The 19,501-nt window shown below is 39.6% G+C and overlaps 1 protein-coding gene across 8 annotated transcripts in view; it reads right to left on the bottom strand.

Annotated features, from left to right (window-relative positions):
- Sema5a (semaphorin 5A) overlaps window positions 1–19,501 on the bottom strand; it is a 469,252-nt gene that overhangs the window by 135,646 nt on the left and 314,105 nt on the right. For all 8 annotated transcript variants that reach the window (XM_052743005.1, XM_052743006.1, XM_052742999.1 and 5 more), the window contains 3 exons: window positions 14,964–15,062; window positions 13,107–13,320; window positions 601–886 (listed from right to left, as the gene is read on the bottom strand). In XM_052743005.1, the coding sequence (XP_052598965.1) occupies window positions 601–886; window positions 13,107–13,320; window positions 14,964–15,062 (599 nt within the window). The remainder of the gene's footprint in view (window positions 1–600; window positions 887–13,106; window positions 13,321–14,963; window positions 15,063–19,501) is intronic.

A 19,501-nucleotide genomic window follows, 5' to 3' on the forward strand; every position in this document is an offset into this window, starting at 1 on the left:
ACACTCCACCAAGGAAAGACTGAATGAGAGCTCTGGAAATTTCCCAAGATTTCCTAAGTCAAATACTGCCATTGAGGTTAGGAGCATCTTTCCCAAGAGAAGCACAAGATGCTTGCTATGAGGAGAAAATAGCAATTGCACTTCAATTAAATATAGAGGTCCAGGCAAGAATGATGTGATTGTAAAGCTCAAACTTTCCAGATGTTTTTATTATGCAAAAATGTGTGTCTTTCCTACAGAAAAAAAAAAAACACATCTGATATATATATATATATACACTTCACAAGGTGTCTAGAACACACTAATCAGAAAGGAACAATTTATAATACAATAATTTGATACTACTTTTTCCTGAGGACAAATATAAAAAAATATTTTGAATTAGCTTTCCTGCAGCAAGTCCCGCAAAGCATGTATCTTTACCTAACATTTAATTCATACTGAAAAGACTCTTTTTGTCATTCTTTGGCTGTAAGCCCAGGAAAATAAGAAAAACTTTCTCTAAGGGAACTTTAAACTCTCAGAGGTCAAAGAACAAAAGGCTCATTCAGGAAAAGTGGAAGAGGAGGGAAAGAGAAAACTTCAGCTACAGTTACGTACACATTGGTGGTGAAGATGCCATAGATCAGATCCAGCTCCGGCAGGAAGAAGGTGCCCTGTAGCTCATTGTAGTAGAAGGGCACCTCACCGGGCCGGGAGCAGTTGAGGCGAGCCTTCATGAAGGTGGTCCAGGTGTCTTCCAGGAGGAATCGCCCGCCAATGTCATTTTTGCAGACCCGGGCAGCCCTGGAGAACACGGTCTTCCCACAGTCATGCTCCACAGCATTTTCTCGGAAGAAGAAGTAGGTGAAATTTCCAATGTCATAGGAAGACACAAAGTTTGGTTCTGGAAACAAGAGGAGAGAAGAAAACATCAACATTCTATACCATTCCTTTTTTAAAGTCTTGTCTGATAATGTTTTCTTCAAAGGAAAGATGATTCTGTTTGACAACAACTAGTACTCACAAGAAAAAAAGAGAAAAATGAGAGATCCTGCAAGCAACTGACTGATAAATGCTGCAAGGAAATGCATGGTTTTGTGTGTGTGTCTTAATGAAAGATCAATAAAGTGATTCTACCCTCAATCACCCTGTTAAATCTATGCTCGAGTTTGCAAGGCAATAGTGCCATTAAAAGCTCATGCATTTAGGAATATATGTATATACATATGCACATATGTAGGCAACAACAATTAATGACAAAAGAGGCCACGGATTTGAAAGAGAGCAAGGAGGAGTATAAGGGAGGATATGTAGGGAGGAAAGGAAAGGGGGAAATGATCTAATTGTATTATAATCTTAAAAAAAGAAACAAAAAATTAAAAACATAAAACAAACCAAACAAATGAATAGTATAGGTTCACAGATCAGTGAGTGCTCTACTGTTTGAAAATCCTTTCTTAAACTACAGAAAGAGGAAGAAAATACAATGTGGAGGGCGAATGTGTTGGGGAATATTGGGCTCTAATAATGTATAACAATGAAACTCATGCACACTTGCATGTTACTGGACATAATTTATATGCTTTCACTAAGGTCCTTAAAATGATTTTTGATGGCAAAAACCAAATCAAAACCTCATGCAGCAAGGTTGATACCCTGAATTAGCTTTAGCATCCGCTGTTACTATGGTGACCCTGCAACTGTGACAATCAAGCCTTGTTTTCTGATTTCTAGGTCACCAAGGGAATCAACAGAGAGGGAAAATGAGTGTTGAAACAGAGTCTGGATGCTTTATGGTCTCACAATCAGCTGAAATATAGGAATTTAGAAATGCTAAATTAAAGGGGAAGCCTTTATTTAACCATCAAGCTTATCAGGAATTTGGGAATGGGAATTTTACAAATAGTGTTTAAAGTGTTATCTTCTTAATTTGAGATTGAGCCTAATAATAGAGATGCTAGGTTTTCACACACTTACATGCCCTTATTCTTTTCTTTAAAAACTCCAGTAACCAGTTCCACCTCTCCCTCCTTCATTTATTTCCAAGGCAACTCAATTCATTCAGTAAACATCAGAATTTTATGGTGTAATTAGGATAATTATGGCAATAACCTTTGATGTTCAAAATTAATAGAAGGACATAGCAGCTATATATACACGAGGATTCACTTTCAGAGACAATTGCTCTGTTGTGGGGCCGTTTACCTGGCCTTGTACTTGACAGTATCTGATTGATTGCACCAGCTTGCCTTCTATTGACAGGAGGGCTGAGAACAGTCCTGCCAGCAAGATAAGCCCTCAATGTTAATAGGACACAAAGCAGCTCATCTAGGAGCTGGGATTGTCAGGACATAGCATCAATGCTGACCCTACTTTTAGCATGTCCAGCAAAACTGTCACCAATTTTTAATCACCTCTCTCTCATTAAAAAATTCTTAATAAAACTGTTTTAAAAATAAATAAATATAATAAATAGCATATTTATTCTGCTTTTCCCTTTAGCTTTCTTTAGTTCTCTTATGCTAATTAAGTAAAATCAAAGGATACACAGAAATCTTGACAAGAAATGATTTAATTTATATGCCACCAAGCATTTGTTTTCTCAGTCACTGCTGCTTTAACCTAAAACAGATACATTAGAAATAAACAAACCAAACTGTAAAGCATATGACATGGGTAAGAGATGTATGCACAGTTACTGTACACTTTAGGATCCTGGAGAGACACTCATTAAGTCAAGAATCTGTACAGAACACAAATAAAATATTGAGGGATTTTTTAAATTGATGCCAACTAGGAATCTCCAAGAGAGAACCATTGCAGAAACAAACACCCAAATTAAAGACAGGGACCAATGGCAAAACTATCTTTAGTGTTTAAAGAGTCATCTGTATGCACAGCTTCACGGAAAAGGCTTCTAACTCATTTCAGAATATATCCTGTACCCAGGTTCAAATGGCCAGATTATAATTTGAGAGCTAAACCCCAAACCATCCACCACCACCACCACCACCACCACCACCACCACCACCACCACCACCACCACCACTACCATCATGACCAATAAACCTTGTGGGAACTGGAGGAGATACGGGCTGGAGAGATGGCCTAGCATTCTGCTCTTCTAGAGAATACAAGTTAGGGTTCCGGTATCCACATCACAAAGCTCACAACTATCAGTAACTCCAGCTCCAGGGGACACATTACCCTCTTTTGGACTCTATTACCAATGCACTCACATGTGTACATCCACACAATATGTATATAATTAAAAATAAAATGAAAATTAAAAAATAAACTTGGAAAAAATTAACTTGATAAAATACGGACAACACTAGAACAGGATGTGTCCTTCCTGGGGCTAAGGTTAACAGTACACTGGAAAGTGTACAGCAGACTTCACTGAGATTTATCAAATACCCTCACAAATAGTGACTTCTGCCATTACTATGGGTCGAATGTGTGAAAAACGTGTGCTATAAACCTCTAGTCCATAAGAACTGTGGAGTAGGAGAATAACCACAGAGGAAAGGATCCATCTTGTTTCTCCCCATTGAGTTAATAATAAAAATAGCTACAATTTACAGAACTAGTTCTTGAGCTAAGCTGTGTCTGTGCCACTAAACTCACAAGGACCAAAGAGATGGGTGTGTGTCAAGATGCTACTTCATAGTGAAGGATACTAAAAGGTTTAACGGCTCAGCCAAGCTCACAAAGCAGTGCTGGGGCTGGTGAGAGTTGAGGAAGCTGAAATCAGAACGCCCAACCTTCAAGTCTGTACATTTCATTGATAGTAACAAAGGAGTGAAAAAGAAACACTGTTCAAAAACAGAGCATTTTATTCTATCAGTTCTGGTTGGGGGCTGAGGAGATATCTCAGTGAGTAAGAACACTTGCTATGAAAGAAGAGGACTGGAGTTCGAATCCTAAGCACCCATGAAACAGCCAGATATGACTGTGTGTGCATTTGAGGGAATGGGCAAGTGGGTCCCAGAAGCGCACTGCTTAGCCTGCCTAAACAAGATGTTGAGTTGCAATTCAGGAATAGATCCTGTTTCAAATACCAAGGTGGAGATCAAGAGAGTAAGATATTCCACATATTTCTGTGGCCTCCACTTGCTCAAATACAGACCTGTGTACCTCCATAGGCATATGCACATACACTACACACATAGTGTAAACACACACACACACACACACACACACACACACACACACACACACACACAAAATAGATAACAGGATTGGATTTTTGGTCAGTGCTCTTGCATGAAGAGTCATAACCTTCCGCTGGTAGTGCTAAGTAGGTTTACTTGGGCACAAGCTGGATTTAGAATGGACTAGAAAAGAAGGTTAAATGGCTAGAGGAACCACTACCTGTCAGCTTTCAGGAACACTATGGATGAAAAAGGAAGAAGGCACAGGGGGAGGAAGAGGTCAGCTGTTCAAGGGCTTAATGAACAAGAACGCTGTTGGGAGCATGTAAGCAGCTCCAGAGCCGCAGGTTTCAAAGGGACATCTACAACTGGCCATCGGGTGCTCTTCTAGCACACTATCCACTATGTCTTATGCAGTTTCCCCATAGGTAAGGTAAGCAAAGGCCCACAGTTTCCTTCTTCCACATAAAGCCTCCACTAGTACATCCAAGCCTGAATGGCAGTGATGCATATCAATAAAAATGCTCAAATGCACCCTCCTTTCTTATTTGAGTAAACAGAACTTGTGTGGAGCTTGTTGTATCTGTTGCTCTCTAGTTTACTACACTGCAGGTCGTCTGACATAGGAACTGAGTCCATTTGGAAACACGTCCTGCTGCCCTACAGTGACCCTCGGGATGATGATGGGTCCCTGACTCTGTGACAAGCTGCTAAATTAGGAAGCTCTATTTCTTAGAAAGCAGGTCTTTTGAAATTCACCCATCATCCTTTTCCTTTTTCAAACACAATGGAAACACTGAAATAATGATCAAATAGGTAGCCAAGTATTTTTTGAGTTTATAGATCTAGATCTAGAAGAAGAGGACACCAATCTCACCAGGCAGAATCACAAGTTGCACATTGTTTTTCTCCTATTATTTGACCCTTGTCTCTTGATAAAATGCAATTCACTGCAAACTAGTATGTATTATTATTGAAGGAATCGAATAAGCCATAAATCGAGCACTGCTGTCTTGTCTATGATGCATATTGGAGAGAGCAAGCTGAGAGATCATTTTTACATTATTATTATCAGAGCTACAGATGAATAGAAGCTTTTCTGCTGACTAACTTAGAATAGAAAGAAACATGGTTCTATCTGAGCATGTCTATACATGTGTGAATGGAGAAGTTGACTTTTTCATATTTTTAAAACAATGAACTATAGATTCCAGAATATTATACAACATATGTCAGATAAATGAAGAGGGTTAGCCATCATGATATAAGAATAGTGTTACATCTTACAGAGTGATGACTGCACCAAGAAGAGACTCTCAGTATAAACACATGGGAGTGATGAGAGAATGCAGAGCAACAAGCATCAGAGATGAGTGTGACCATGTAAAATGAAACAGTAACTATCTGCAGGAAGTCTCCTCATCTCTACTTCCTTCTTTAATCCCCAAAGCACTCACATGGGAATATAGTATTCCCAAATGGCATAATCTGAGGATTGCTACACTACTAGCTACTGACATAGAATCAATGAGAATAGATATTAAAGGCATGAGAGAACTCTAATTTTTCAAGTTTACAAAATTATTACTAGAATCAAAATCCATGAAAACAATCACTTGTAAGCAAAATAACACTTAGCAAAATGCTTGCCTAAAGCAGAGCTGGCATCACTGGAGATGGAGCCCTAAATCTCAACTAAATCATAGATAGATCATCCATAGATGACACACACGTGTGTGTATGTGCACATGTAGGTGTATATGTATCACATACATGCAGTACTGAGGCATATGTATACACAGCTCAATACTTCCATCTACTGGCTGTATGAACTTTTATTCAATTTAGCTAACCATTATTTTCTGTGATTTAAAATGGCAATAATGATATCCCACTTGAAGTATCATTGTGAGATTCAAAGGGAATGTATGCCAAGTGCCAAGTACTTGGTTGGCAATAATCAAAACACAGAACAGAAATTATAACTGTTTCATTATGTAAACTGAATAAACACATACATCAGTAAACAGATCCCTTTTATTAACTTGACAACCTTACTCATGAAGCATCCATTCTGCTTATGAAATGAGGGCCCTGCTGCTTCCAATTAGTCTGGGGCAATATGGCGGCAGGGACTGTGTTATACATGAATCCTTCAATGCCAGCTGTAGTGTGCCTCTCAGACCATCTTGCTAAACAGCTCCTATACTATCCTGGGTAATCCTGGGATCCTTTGTAAAGAGACACTGCATGTTTCCTAGAATAGTGCAAAAAACCCAACAAGACAGAGCCCAGCGAGTGACTGCAATTGCAGTGTTGACTAGGACCCTGAATATCAATACAGTGCTATGTGCTCAAGGATTAGCCAGAAGGAGGTAGGGGAAGAGCAGGTGTGAGGTCAGCAGAAGCCACAGATAAAGAGCAGGGTAAATGTGCACACCTAAATGAGGAAGCAGCTTGAGGGAGGACAGTGAGGGGAGACAGGATTGGAATGGAGCCTGTATCAGGACCGAAGGTTTGGGACAGAAAACCTGAATAGACTAATAATCCATAATGGAAAGTTGGGTCTTTAGGTTCATCAGGGAATATTCAGATTCCTATGGAATTTGAGGTGTCAGAGAGGTGTGGAACCCCAGCGCAAACATATCCCTGATTATCCTATATAGTCATGTGACCATTGGCACCTCAGGCACTCAGTCTCAGAATGCAAGTCAGAGGAGAGCTGAAACACTGGTTCAAGTGACTTTTCTCTCCCCTTGGTGGGGAATGTGACATGCTGTAGTAGTACATTGTTTGCATGGATTTGCTGATTCCTGGAATGACTTACAGCCTGTGATACCCTCTCGCTAAGGAAGACTCATTCACACCTGTGTCCAGCCATCTAGAGAACAGCTGCTCCCTCCTAGACTTCCCCTTCTTTTTTTTTTTTTTTTTTTGGTTTTTCGAGACAGGGTTTCTCTGTGTAGCTTTGCGCCTTTCCTGGAACTCGCTTTGGAGACCAGGCTGGCCTCGAACTCACAGAGATCCGCCTGGCTCTGCCTCCCGAGTGCTGGGATTAAAGGCGTGCGCCACCACGAGCCTCAGTATCTGGGTATTTGCTTAGACATTCCCTCTCAAAGCAACAAAGGCAGAGGGGTCCACTGTGCATCTACCTGCAGTCCAGGCACATAGCTTCCACTGTGCATCTACCTGAAGTCCAGGCACATAGCTTACACTGTGCATCTTCCTGCAGTCCAGGCACATAGCTTCCACTGTGCATCTACCTTGAGTCCAGGCACATAGCTTCCTGTGGCTTCACCACTGCCCTTATCACCTTCCCCAAGCCACGTGTTTTCAGGTTCATTAGCTAGACCAATTTCATGAATATTTCTAAACACTTAAAATTGAAATTTTCTATTTGCAATGCTCATTTTTTTCTGATTTTTTTTCTTTTTGGATTCAATTTTTTTAACAGCTGATAACTTAATCTCCACGATCAATACTGATAAGATTTTTAATTGGAATTCTCAGTTGAATTAAAAGAAAATGGGAAATGTTGGAATGCATATTTTATATATATGCATATATATACCAAAGTAAAACACATGAAATTCATTTGAAAGATGATCTCTGCTGCAACATCGTTCACTTTTATCAAATTTCTTTCTGGCAAGCTACAACAGAATAAGTAATACCATATGATGGCTCTATCTTTGTCTCTTGATTTGACTGGGTCCAAGGAAAAGCACAAACAAAAACAAACAAAGATAAAAACCATAGAGGTTCAGCTGTCTAATGTGTAGCTATGAGTGAACTAATGCAAGAAGCCATCCACTAGGGAAAACAAAATGCGTAGCAGAATGACAAAGACAATTTTCTTCAACTCTCAGAACTATGCATCTTAGAGAGAGAGATAACAATATGATTTGGATCAAGAAGATGGTCCCAAGCAGGCTGCTGAGCAGACAGAAAGGAAGCAGTATTTACAACCAGCAGGGGAGGAATGGGAGACTCTCACAAGGAAGCTGCTAGATTGAAAGACAATGAGCATGTAACATTTCTCTAATTCACATCAGTGCTAGTAAATGTCTACATTTTTTCCTCTGGAGAGAGCTCTCTTTCTTTCAGTGCGGATTTTAATGTGGAGCTCCATGTAAATCAGCACACACTGTTTGTGCCTTTACTGAAATATATCACCCGTTCCCCTTTGAGATGTGCAAATCAAAACCCACAGGTTCTAAGTGACTTGTTGGCAAGTACAGAAACTCCCGAGACAGGCAAGGACTCTGAGGCTCCTCAGCTTTCAGACACTCAGTGCTCAGTTAATGTCATATTATTTTCAAAAAGCAGTATCAAATTGATTTCTTACATCCCATAAAGGGCTGTGTTAAATTATCCTGCCAGCTTGTCTTCTTTGGTTGGGTAATTTCAGTTCATTATATCTTTTTTTTTTTTTTTGCAATGATTCAGCAATGAAGAAAATTCTCAACCTTTTCTCAAAGTACATATGGCCCTCTTTCATGGCAGTTTTGCATGGAGATATATGTATCACTGGAAAGGAGGAGCCCACATATGATGCTAGTATTTCCTAATGTGTAGTCTAAACATAAAGGAGGTTGGTTTGATGTGGTAGGTATGGGGTACAGGATATTAGGTGGGATCTGTTTTCAAATCCTAGGTTGTCATTGGGTGTGGTTCAGGTGTCATCTGGACATTGGGGGACAGGATCTCCTTTGCAGAAGACTGCTGATGAAATAGATGTGGGATGGCCTTTCTAACTGGAGTGTTCTACCCAGCCTTTGGGATTTTTATCATGTACCTTGTATGGTAACAAGTCTGCAGCAGGAGCACCAACCCGCAGATTATGCAGAAAGAGTATTTATTGAGATATTTTTTGTACATTATAAGGATAATCATATATAATTTGCAAGGATTTCCAAAATAAATGGACTCTGCATAGCACATTCATCTTGATACATCATTCTGATGAACAAGATTAGGCATGAACATTAGAAAAAAATCATTGTACTGTTGTGTGTCACATATGTGATACATGTTGAGACCCTGTCATGGTGCCCTACCCAGTTTAAGTTTCAGGAACCATATGGCTAAAGAGAGAGCTCAGCACACAGCAAGGTCCATTTTAAACATTGCCCTAGGCATATATTAACAACTATATAGGTGACTATGGAATCTGTTTTTATTCTTGTCTTACAGTGTTTTTCTTTCTCTTGACAATAACTTGGGTTTTTCATTTAATTTTACCCACCAAATCCTCTTTGTCTCGTGTTCCTTGGTTTCTATACTCTGCTTTTATTTGGAATTTGTTAGCTGCAGCTAGTGATGTCAACCTAGAAGGCCAAGGTATTTTCCTCATTGGAACACTTCCCTGTATAGACACTACAAGGCAGACCCTCATTGTTTGCAGAATAGAGCCCAGTCTAGCCACACTGGCTACCAGGAGCTAGCACAGACTTTACAGGGCAGGAACCAATCCTTTACAGGGGTAGGCAGAAACTATTGCTCCTTGACATATGTACAGAGATCTTCTTCCTCCAAGAAAATTATCTCTAATTATTAAAATTCAATTACTATTTTTAACGCCTCCAATGGGTCTACCAAAGTCTCAGTGAGCATCACAGATAAATCACAATGGGGAGCATCATAGATCTACACCAAACCAGGAGGGTTCAAGACAGACACTCAAAATGTTTTCTGGACTAGAAATATGACGCCTCACAGAACATGATACTTTCACCATGAAGATGTTTGTGGATCTCAATTGAGTCCTCTGGAGGTAATCAGGTGGAGAAGCTCAGGAATTTGCATGTCCAGCAAGTGGGGCAGGCAAATGGTTCTTCAGAGGGGGAAAACTAGCAAGTCCCTGAGTGTTAATATACTAACATCCACACTAGCATCATGGTGACTTTTCAAAGCCCACTCAGAGGTAGCAAACATATAATCGCCTGAGTTTATAAACACAACTGCATGGTATTCCTTTAGACATACTCTCTCCTCTTCTTTTTCATAGGTTTACTGTTTCCCCAACTTGACAGTCACTTTCATGAAGGCAAGTTTTATAGCTTCTATTTTAGGCTTTGGCTATTAAACATTTATTGCCCTGCCTTACAGTAATCATTTAATAAGGGTTAGTAATGATTAATATTTTAATGTATTAAAGCTGTTAAGAAATGTCTCTAAACACATAAATTTGTTTTAAGAGTAATTTTGGCACAGAGGGAACAAATCTGGTTTTGAAAATTACATTCACTATCAAACTCACAATTTAATGTTCCAGGTGCCTGCATATTGTCATTTAGTCAATGACGCTGGCTTTGATAAACGAGTATGTAACGACTGCAGTTGGGGCAGGTGGGAAGGGGTGAAGAGGAACATCTTCAAATGTTTGCACCTGAGTCACTTTGAAACAGACTATTCTTGTTTTGGTTGTTGTTGTTTCATTTTGAGTTTTTGTTTTCTTTATGATTCTAGGTTGCAAACTGCAGTATTTTGCCTCATGTAATAACACTATCTATTTATGAAATGTTCTTATCTCCTACTCATTTAACAAGCACTGACTAAGCCTAAGAAATCAAGCCCACAAAGATGACTCCTACCTAACCCTTGCCCTCAAGAAATTCACAAACTAATGAGGGAAACAAAAGAGTCAATTATCCTTTTTATTTATTTTTCCACTCTGTTCATGTTGCTATGGCAAAAACACCAAGGGGTTTATTATAAAGAACAGAAATTTGTTTCCCAAATGTCTGGATCTAAACACTACCAGTCAAGGTACCAGCATACTTCATATGGATGAAGGCTTACTTCCAAGTTCACATATCTCACATGATGGAAGAAGCAGCTCTCTGCATTGTAGCCTCTTTTAAGAGGGCACTAATACCTTTATGAGGGCCCCACCTTCAGGACTCAGTCATCTTCCAGACATTTCACATGGAAAGAAGAGGAATAAGATTTTAATCTGTGATTTCTCGAACATAGAATATGTCATCCATTAATTCATTTATCCAAATATCATCAACCAAACACTTATTACATACCTCTGAAAGTATAAAATAAACCAGTACACAAGAGAGATTTTAACTCCAATGATTGGTGAATGCTGCTTTTGTTGAAAGATGGGAGAAAAATGGTAAAATATCATAATGGCAAAGGGTCAAAACTGGACATAGTAAAGAGGCATGAGGGCTAGAGAGCAAAGGATGCAATTCTAAATTACATGATCAGGATGACGTTCCACGGAGAAGGGGATATTTGAAGAAAGACTCAAATCAAAGTGGCTGGCCAGTACAAGAAAGTTAGTTGATTTTCAATGCTACACATTGTTCAGCTAGTGAAAATTGCCCATACATAGGAAAGCAACTTAAGATACCCCAATAAAGGCTTCAAGGACAATAGAGGACTGTCCACAAGGAGTAGGTAGGTCAAGTTGAAATGAGTTAAAAGAAGAGGTGTTAACAAGGGAAGTCTAGTTACTGCCTCAGTTCAGAAAACCATTCACGTTGCCCTTTGGAACAATTGAGTCAGCCAAGCTACTAGATGCACAGTGATGGTGGCACAGCCTTCCTATGAGGGTGTTCTAAAGACAAACCATGATGCCCAGCTTGACTGTATTATTCAGCAATTACTTGTGAGAGATAAATGGCAGGCAGATGACGGATGATGGAAAGATGATGGATGGATAGATGACTGGTAGATAATAGATACATAGATACACACAGACAGATGGATGTTAAATATTCCTAGGTAAAAGCCAATAGTTCTCAAAAGGAGACAACTTCCCCTGGGAAATATTTGATAATGTATTTATTTTTGTTTTATAACTTACAGCGAGGGGAAGAATTACTAGGCTCTAATGGGCAGAGATCACAAATGACACTAAACAACCTTCACAAAGACAATACCTTTCCCATAACAAAGAGTTATCTGAACACACAAGCAGAATCAATGAGGGAGAGGGACTCTTATCTACATATATAATTTGTGATGGGAATAAGGCCAATAAATCCTTATAGATCTTGAAACAGCAAGACAAGTATTGTACTAGCAAAGTCAAGATTACACCTTTGTGCAAACTGTCAAATAAATGCTGAGGTGATGAGTTACACAGTGTGGTAGACACCACCCTTGTGAGTGTGGCCACACTCACACACACACACTGGGATGGTTTTTGCTAGCACACAGGACTTGCATACAGCAACTCACATCTGTGCAGCTGCCTCTGTCCATTCTCTGGGTGTTTACTTAACAGGTTATTTGTTTCTTGCTTGAATTGACTGGTACTTTCTGTTAGTTTCCAGTTTCTTAAAAGAGAAATAGACACAAGTGTGGTACTTCTTCTAGGGGATATTTCCACATCTGGAAATAAGTCTGAACTTATAGTGATGATTCTGCATCAATGAGTTGAGCAAAGCTGCTTTGATGATCATTTGTAAGGCTGTGGTTGGCAGAATTTAAAGTGACAAGACTTGCGTTTTGATGAACTCTCAAGGCATTGAATTAAATTCTGAAGATGCTTGCGAAAAAGTGATAGATACATACACAGATGACATTTTTTAATTGTCAATTATTTGGAGTTACTTGTGGCAAATGGAATCTTTATACTGTCTGAAAATGTCAAGAAATTTCTGGTTCAAAATATATTAAGTAGACATTAAGAAAGAATACACATTAGCCTACATGAGTCTATGACATAGCATTCCATTTCCTATATTTCAAACAACATAGGAAGAAACAGCTTAACACCCATGAGTGGTCTTGTCAGCATCAGCTGACAATCTAGGCCTATTATTGAGGCTTATGGTATTAGAAATATCACTCCTCCTAATACTAAAGAATATACTGCTAATTATCACAACTAAATATGTTATACCTTGAAGATGAAGATTTTGTTCTGCTGTATTTTCAAGCAACAACTAGCCAGGTATTATAAACACAGCAACAGGAGGCTAGGGTGAATGAATGACTTACCATTGAGCCATTTGGAGTTGTACTGTGCAGTTCGAAGAGGAGGTAAAGTGCCCAGACTTCTGTATATGGCCGGATCTCGCCCTGGGAAGTCCATGGCTGTTGCAGCATAGAGCTCCCCACTGGCTGTGAGCAGAGCTGTAGAATTATGCTGGGGACTGTAGGGACAGCGGGCCATGCCACTGATCTGATCATGGATCTCAGTCAGGTTACTTAACTATTGGTGAAAATGAGAAGGAGATTAGTTATCCTTGAGAAATCCCATTGGATGTGCTCATGTTCTCCACCTTACACTACTGCCATATGTGTGTCCCAGGTACACTCTGGGGTCTCCACCTTATACTACTGCTAGACAAGTGTGTCCCTGGTACACTCTGGGGTCTCCACCTTATACTACTGCTAGACAAGTGTGTCCCAAGTACACTCTGGGGTGTGTGAGAAGCAAAGTTTTTCTAATTCTGTCTTTATGAAAACAGTTTTCTACAACCTTGGCCAGTGACTTCATCCCTGTAGTTACAGAACTTCATGCTAGTGATAGAATATGAAGCAAGAGTATTATATATATATATATGGCTTTGATGTAGGATGTGTTTTCACTGTATTCTACCTTAATAAAGAATCTAACTCTAATATTTATAGATATGTGAATCATAATAAGGAACTATCTTCACGGTATTAGTCTGACAATTTTTTTTATAGCTAGCCCTAAATACTATTTAGTGATAACCATATGTCAATGTTCTGTACCATGTACTACATATTTCTTTTTTTTTCTTCTTTTCCCTTTTTTAGTCTTGAGAAAGCTGCATGTATGTCAAGTGTCAGCTTGGCTTGTCAAATACTGGTTGCCAACTAATAAAACATGAGAAAAGTTGTTGTTCTTCGTTTATTTGGTATTTTGATATTTGACAAGGCTCAATGTCAATTTGGTTCTTGACTTTTAACTGAGTTAAAAAAATAGTTAAGATGGCTTATGCAGGAATAGCAAGCTCACTCTTGTCCTCTGATGTTGGAAACATGGTCCTAGGTAAGTTACATAAAGTTTTTACGTCTCAGGGTCTTCCCTTTTAAAAACTACCCCCACACAGTAGCAGCCTCTTGGTGTAGATGTTGAGGATGAGGTGTTTACAATGGGGTCTCATGCTGACAGCTACATATGGGAAATAGGGAACTGTTTTTGGTCAGCACTTACCATCCTCCTCCTCCTTCTCCTTCTGTCCAATAACTGAACATAAATTTTAAAATAATGAACAGCAAGCCTAGATGATAAGTTAAGGTTTTAAGAGAAGTTGTTTTACTATCCATAAATTAACATAATGGTGTTTCCTAGTTATATTTCTCAAGGAAGATTAAATTAATATCCTGAATTAAGAAGATAGCATGCATGTCTAATGACCCTGCCATGCTTCTACAGTGGGACTTGTAAGATGAAACTCCCTGTCTGTAATAACAGTTATACCTTTACTTTGTTTATGCATGTGTTTCTTTATTTTATGTTTGGCATACCTCCTATCCAGTTTATATATATTTTCTTCCTATATGAATTGTGATTTTGGAGTACTTTTGTAACTGATAATATTCCTACTACAATGAAAATAGGAAAGAAGTATATGTTTATGATTAGTGCTTAAGGCCACTCATAGGGAAAATAGTATGTAATATACAATTAATTTCTGTTTCTTCATATATATGACTGTTATAGCTGATTAGAAGTGAACAAGTCAAGTATTTACTGAATGCTACCATGTTGCAAAAGGCACTTGGCCTTTGTATACAGGAACACATTTACATGGGGCCTTGAAGGCATCAGGTCTTGCTGCTCCTGGTGTAAGTTTGTTGAAGCTTAGGGTGGAAACATACCGAGCGGATGGTACAGACAGGTGTGAAAGCATTGGTCCCGCAGGTGAATAGCCGGTCCCCACCCACTAAGAGCACTCTGATATAGTTCTGACATTCCTCCTGAAAATCAAAAACATAAGGAACACATTGAGAAGTCCTAAAGGCAAGAGGGATGGTAGCATGGATATACTATGTCTGGCAGGAAAAGAAAAAAAGCAGTCTTTTTCTAGTGTTGACCAAAGGTAGCAATGAAACCATTGACCTTATACCTATACCCAGACACTTGTTCAATGAATAGTATTTTCTAAGGTAAGTGTGCATTGAATTATACCTTCTAAATACATCTTTTTTTCTGACAAACATGAATTAATTTTGAATTGTGCTACAAACTTTAAGTTTTCTTGAATACATATAGGAAAATAAATAAAATTAACCCATTCCATGCTTCTCATGAAAGCACTAGCTGTCTTAGAAAGCTCATGAGGCCTCAACCCTATGCAAAGAACCTTATGCAACCAAGGAATACTGAGAGATGGAGAAATAGTTTTCCCCAGGAAAGAGTACACCAATTGATTATCTGATACCAAATGGTCAGTCCTGAAAGCATACATACAAGAAACATTATATGGACTCAGCAGGTTGTATTTATGTATTTAGGAATATACTCATACATGCACATAGTCACAAACACACACACAAGTATCATGAATTAATTAAAAACTGGGCATACATTTGAAAGAAAGAAAGGAAGGGTATATGTGAAAGTTTGGAGGGAGCAAAGGAAAGGAGAAATGACGTAATTATCATCTCAAAAAATAAAAGAAATAATTTAAAAGAAAAGAAAGCACACAGACCTTTATAAACATGTTGTAGTAACATTTTCTCACTAAGAAGGTTGAATATGGAAACTACAAATTGGAACAAGGTGATTGCTATGCCTCAGACTAATCAAATTGTATTATATTTATGCATGGAAGTGTTATAATGAAACCCATTTTTTGTATAACTAATATATATTAAAACATTAAATACATAGCAAATATCTATATACACCTTTAACTTCTTAACAAGTAAACATATAACTAGCAAGGAAGTGTTTCTCAGAACATTTGAGAATGAACCCTGGGCTGAGGAATGACCCACAGGTACATGTATCTTTACCTCAGAGCTTTTATAGCAAAGATCACATAGCCCCACATCAGTGATGGATGTTTGAGCAAGTGGTAACTTAACAGAGTTAGAGGAATAAGGAAACAAGATAGAATATTGTTTCAATTTGAGAATATAAGATGGTGTTGTCAATAAGCAGGGTCATGTGATAGACCCTTCATTTAAACACTCACTGATTTGATACCCTTTTTGTCAGAAGTTACAATTTAAAGAGGAAAACCAGGACATTTACTGCATAGCTGTCCACATGCTGTAATGATAACATTACTGCATAGCTGTCCATATGCTATAATGAGGAAACACCGTCTCTACTGCTCTAAAAGCGAAGAGAAGGCAAGGGTGTAGGAAGATTTCCTAGAGAGGAAATTTAATGGAAGAATATGATTTGTTGGGGTTACCAGGTGGAGGTACATGTAGGATGCATGCAGAATTGCACTAACCAAAGAAGGACACAGACTACCCAGGCCAGGCAAACGGACAATACCTGGGCAGGGCACCTAGGGAAGGCTGGGAATTCCACAGGAGATGTGACATACAATGTGGTGCCAGAAAGATGCCATACAGGCCAGGGTAGTGAGTGTGTACGGTACGCTGAATGTGAGTTGGCCTCGTGTTTGTTGTCAAAGGACTACTCAAGAATCCACTGGAAGAAGGACAGAGTGAGTGGAGGAGTGACCACTCTTTAACTGAGCTCTTTCCCCCCAGTGCCTGGACCATGGTGATCTGTGAAAGGACAAAGGTGGAATGTGTCACACCGTAACACAAATCTTAAAAGGTCTTATAATAAAAAACCCAGAGCCAGATACTGGGGTGAAAGCTGAAAGATCAGGGAAGCAGAACAGCCAACCACTAGCTTACCTCTACAAAATCTTCAGCCTCAAGAGAGCAAATTCCTGTTTCTTCATGCCTTATAAACCTTCCTGTGTCCTGCCATATTACTTCCTAGGATTAAAGGCATGTGCCACCACTGCCTGGTTCTGTTTCTCTCATGTAGCCCAATGTGGCCTTGAACTCACAGAGATCCAGACAGATCTCTGCCTCCCAAGCAAGAGAATTAAAGGTGTGCACCACCACTGACATCTACGTCTAATTTAGTGGCTGGCTCTGTCCTCTGATCCCCGGGTAAGCTTTATTGGGGTACACAATACATCATCACAGCACATCAACAGGATCTCCTCATGGGACTAGCATGGTGCCTGGATGCTATGGTGCACTCCCCATAGAGTAGCAGAATACCATGATGATTTGAATCACATAGAAACCCTGACAAAATAGATTCAATAGTATAGCAATCCTGTTCTCTGGTCACATGAACTTCACTTTCAGTAATAGTGTGAGTTTGCATCATCCAGTCTACTGCATAGCCTGGCTCATACAATGCAAATTGTTCACTCCCATGAATTTGCTCTGTAAGAGAAGTGAGCTATCAAATATACATGATTCCCTTTGTTCCATTGCTGACAATAAAAACAGCACATCACGACTGTCTGAGAAAACTGAGAAAAAAAAAAAAACATTGTGGAATGTTTATGCTATGGAACATTTGTTTAATGATGCAAAGATGTGTTGCATTCTTTTATGTTGCATTTGTTTAACTCTGAGAAGCTGTGTTACTTTGCCTGTTGAAAAGAGCTGAGTGGTCTAACAAAGAGCTGAACGGCAGGAGAGAGAAATAGGTGGAGCTGGTATGTAGAGAGAATAAATAGAAGAAGAAAAAGAGAGATGGAGGAGTGAGAAAAGGAGAAGGAGAGGAGGCCATCAGAGGCGAGCCACCCATCTACACAGTAAGCCATGGAGTAAGAAGTAAAGAAAGGTATATAGAGTAGAGAAAGATAAACGCCCAGAGGCAAAAGGTAGACAGGATAATTTAAGTTAAGAAAAGCTGGCTAGAAAAAAAGCCAAGTTAAGACTGGGCACTTATAAGTAATAATAAGTCACCGTGGATTATTTGGGAGCTGGGTGGTGGCCCACCCCCCCAAAGAGATAAACAATGAAAAAAAAAACAAGAAGAAAGATCCAAGTTAGCAGAAAATTTGGAAAGTAAGTATGAATAATTGTAACTACTTGGGTAGTGAGAAAGGTAGAATAGCTGGAGGAGCAAAGCTTGTTTTGTTTCCAAATGCAACAGGTCAGGAGAGTTCCAAGGAGCAAAGAACAGCAGGAAAGGCTTCAAAGAACCATTCCCAGGGGCGAGAGGACCAGGACATAGAAACCTAGGAGTTGGCAACAACAGCATCAAAGGGAAGACTAACACAGGAAACCAAGGCCTGTCTCTATGAGGCACCTCCACCAAGCCCTTCCAGAACACTGGGCTGAGTGTCCTTGATGGGATTAATGGATACACTGTCATGATAATGACCCTGTAATAAAGACTGGGATGGAAAATGACACACAGTGTAGAGGGTGGAGTGCTGCCTTTTGAATTCTTTCAAGACTAATATAAGATATAAAAAAAAAAATTCTTCTTAAAGCAAGAGGCCGCCCCAAGGAGTGAGTCTCACTAGAGGAAACTACTCCGCTGTAAAGAACAGAGCCAAGGGGAAATTGTTCCAATCGAAAATCCTGATCCGCTGCTGATTTCTGCCCACCTGGCAAGAAGAAAGCATGCAATTCAGTCAATTATGAAAGAAAAGGGAACAACGGAGATAACAAACAGTGTGTTTATGCAAATCCCCCAAATGAAAACACAGTGGCCTTGAGAGGGAAGGCTGCCACCTTCCTGCAGGCATGTCCCAAGCCTGATGGGGAAGCAGAATGTCAGCAGGGGGGTGTGACATGGAAATGTGTAGAGAAAAGCACAGAAAGCTCAAGTGCTTCTTTAATCAAAGAAACAAGGATGAGAGAGCACAGGGGATTACTTCAGCGGGAGCGGAGGGTAAAGGAGCATGTTCTGATAATTAGGACTTTGTAAGAATTCACTAGGCCTTGACCAGCCTCCCCAGCTGAGTGCTGGGAAGGAAGGGAGTCATTGAAAGAACCAAGGTGGTCAGAGAAAGAGGCCAGGGCATCATCTATCTGACAGACATAGCCCTTAGAAACCCCAAAGGGCATGTGATGAGTGGAACCTCTTGAGGATAATAGACTATATTCTGGAAGACCCCAGTCCTATGGACTTCCATCCTCATGGCATAAAAAAGGTCAGTGAAGAAGTCACCAGTTGGACCACATTGAGCTGAGCACACTTTAAACACGACACCCAGAGGAGGTCACTGTGTGTCTCCATCACTTTAAGACCCCAGTTCACCCGGGGCTTATCTCAGCTCCTGACCTTCCTGTGTGCCTCCCTTAATGATTCTCTCCTCTTCAGTTCACAAATTGCCACCTCTCATTCGAAAAGAATTGGGTGTGAAAAACGTATTCTTAAAACACCTCATTCTCTTAAAAAAAAG

Source organism: Peromyscus californicus, unplaced genomic scaffold (assembly GCF_007827085.1).
Source record: "Peromyscus californicus insignis strain IS unplaced genomic scaffold, ASM782708v3 Scaffold_18__1_contigs__length_77618521, whole genome shotgun sequence".
Taxonomy (NCBI): Eukaryota; Metazoa; Chordata; class Mammalia; order Rodentia; family Cricetidae; genus Peromyscus; species Peromyscus californicus.